Genomic DNA, 2,569 nt, shown 5'->3' with positions numbered 1-2,569 from the left:
CGGGGTCGCAGCTGCCTCTGGAAGGCACCGAGATGTACCTTTTTGCGCAAATGGTCAAATCAAGGTTTTGTAACGCGAGCTGTGCCACAGGGCGCTTTGAAGATTTGTTTTAAAGTACTTTGGCTGAGTACCTCAGGGTACCTATGTAAAATTCTTTGATTGACGCTGTCTTCTCGATCAGCACGATTCGCCTCGATCATACGACGGGCGAGAAAGTTGTGGGCGGGCGCTCGGGGTCGTATGGTTCCGGCACCGTCACGTACGAGGGCTCTTGCTCGTTGCAACGCGTCGGCAGTGGGAATGTTTGGCAGTGGCGGCATTGGCGGCGGAGCTTCTGGCGAGGCTGGCATCGGCAGCGCTGGTGTGCGGTCGCAGGCGCACGGCGGAAACGGAGGCGGCGGTGGGACAGGTTGTTGAGGAACGATCGGACAGAATGGCTCGTCTTCAGGGACGGCGGCGAGTGAATCGACTACGATGTAGACACGCAGCCGGTCCCCCGCCGCGACGTTGAAGAGATCGACCTCTTTGGCAGTCGCGCTCGGGTCGCACCACGGCGTCACGGCAGGTTCGTGGTCAGACTGGCCGCACTCTTCGAATAGCACGACAGAGCAGACCCGGCGGTGGAGACGCCGAGATGCGAAGACGGAGATGTCCTTTTGCAGCTCGGATAGACGCGTGTCCCGCGTCACATCATCGACTGCATAGGGAGAGATGACCTGTGATCCGTCACTCGTGATGATGTGCGTCGGATCGATGCAGAGCGGCCACTCGAACGGAATAGAGATGGCGGCCTTGGTTTCGGAGATGAGAGATATGTCGGCGTATTCAGGCAGGTTGCCGCTGCCGTCGTCCGCCTCGATGAATGCGCTGCCCTCGTATGGCAGACGCATCACGGGCTTGCCCAGAAGGCTCCTGCCCATGAGGACTCGAGGCGGCAGCGCATCGGATGGAAGTTGTTTCGTCGGAAAGAACTCGTTGCAGAGGTCGGGAGGCAGGAAGTGTAGCAGCCTGCTGTAGCGGTGTCGCTCGTTGTAGGGAAGTTTGTCGTATTGAAACCCGTTGTTGACCTTGACGAGAACTACGTCAGGGGTGGGGCACGGGCCATGAGATGATATGTGGTGAAGTGCAAGGGCGCGCGCCGTTAATGAGCGCTTACTTGCGAGGTCGGCTTCGACAGTCCAGTCTCGCCGGCTTTCCTTCATGCTGTGCAATCCGTTGATGAGAGCTCGCGCGTACATTCATCCACACCGGCCTCGACCAGTGGTCCGTCAACGGCACGACCCTCGCGATCTCCAAGAAGGGCTCCGGCCTCGCCGGCGTGCTCAACCCCTGCATCGAAAAGGCACGCCCCCGCCCCCGCCTCCCCCCGAACCCCACCCGCCCCATCCATTTCATCCCCCCTCCCCTTCCCTCGTCCCCTCCCTCCCCCCTCTCCCCTCACCTCCCACGCTCCCCGCCTCCCAACCACTGCCCCCTTCGCATTCCGTCCTATGCACTTACCCGCTGCACCTGCACACGGCCCACACCTCTCAAACGCCTCGACGTCCGTATCGGCGGTTGCCAGCCGCCACCGGCGCGTCCACCCGCCTACCGCCCGCCGCGCACCGCCCGCGCGCAGATCGTCGCCTCGCCGGAGTACATGACGGTTTGCGAGAAGTACTGGGGCGCAGAAGCCTCCAAGGTCTGCATCGGCGGCGCCGACACTGAGACCATGCAGTTCGTCGACGAGCCGATGCACATGAAGTCCACAGCCAAGACGTGCGCCGACGGCTACTGCCCGTGCACTTCCCGCTAGAGTTCCGGCCTTCTGAGGAGCGACGCGGTTGCACCGAAGATGAGCCGGAAGAGCAGCCGAAGATGGGCCGGCGTACGTCCTTGCTTGTGCGGGATGCGCGGGACCTCCGGCGGAGAGATTAGGGGGGATGATGAACCGTGTGCCGAACCCGCCAAAGGTGACCGTGCGACGACGCAGATTTGCGGTGTCTCACGTCTCACGCGTCGTTCGTCGGTTATTGTTGTTGTTTTATTTAGGATGTAGGTTGATATGCCGTACGGTGCCTACGGTCTACGTCGCGAGATATGGTTGCCGTTTCTCGCTCCAGTGTGGTCTATTTTCACATGCATGAGGTACAAAATAATAGTAAAGTACACGGCGCGGCCCCGGCCGACGCGGCCCAGCGCTCCGGTGTGCACATACGCCCGCTGACGCGCGCGGGGCGTGTCCACATGCGCGCGGGGTGTGCCCGTATGCGCGCGTCTACACGTACGACGTAGTCGAGATCGAGAAGGTGCTCGAGCGCTCACCCTCACGTCATCTCGGTGCCCGACGACGCATTGCGCGCGCGCACAAGAGCGACCACCTGATCCAGGCCGGTGAGGCACTGCCTGAGGCGGCCCCCGCCCAGCTGCGCTTGCAACGGCTTCTCGGACGGCGCCACTGCCCCCGCCTTGCCGCTGGGAGCCTCCCCCTCCTCGCGCGAGGGTGCCTGGCTGACCCGCGGAGGACCCACCGTGGAGGAGCGCACCGTCGAGGCCCTGAGGGTGCTCGACGACGCGGCGGCCGACGAAT

General features: G+C 62.7%; 1 protein-coding gene across 1 annotated transcript; it reads right to left on the bottom strand.

The window, feature by feature from the left end:
- Window positions 1-196: 196 nt before the first annotated feature.
- EMIHUDRAFT_235456 (hypothetical protein) lies at window positions 197-1,202 on the bottom strand (the record flags this gene model as incomplete). The annotated part of the gene is made up of 3 exons (XM_005779977.1): window positions 197-274; window positions 423-1,078; window positions 1,157-1,202. The coding sequence occupies 3 exons, from the start codon at window positions 1,200-1,202 to the stop codon at window positions 197-199; spliced, it is 780 nt and encodes a 259-aa protein (XP_005780034.1).
- Between the last annotated feature and the right edge of the window lie 1,367 nt (window positions 1,203-2,569).

This window comes from Emiliania huxleyi, assembly GCF_000372725.1.
Source record: "Emiliania huxleyi CCMP1516 unplaced genomic scaffold EMIHUscaffold_220, whole genome shotgun sequence".
NCBI lineage: Eukaryota > Haptophyta > Isochrysidales > Noelaerhabdaceae > Emiliania > Emiliania huxleyi.
Note: the sequence above shows the minus strand (reverse complement) of the source record. Positions and strands in the feature narration are given on the sequence as shown.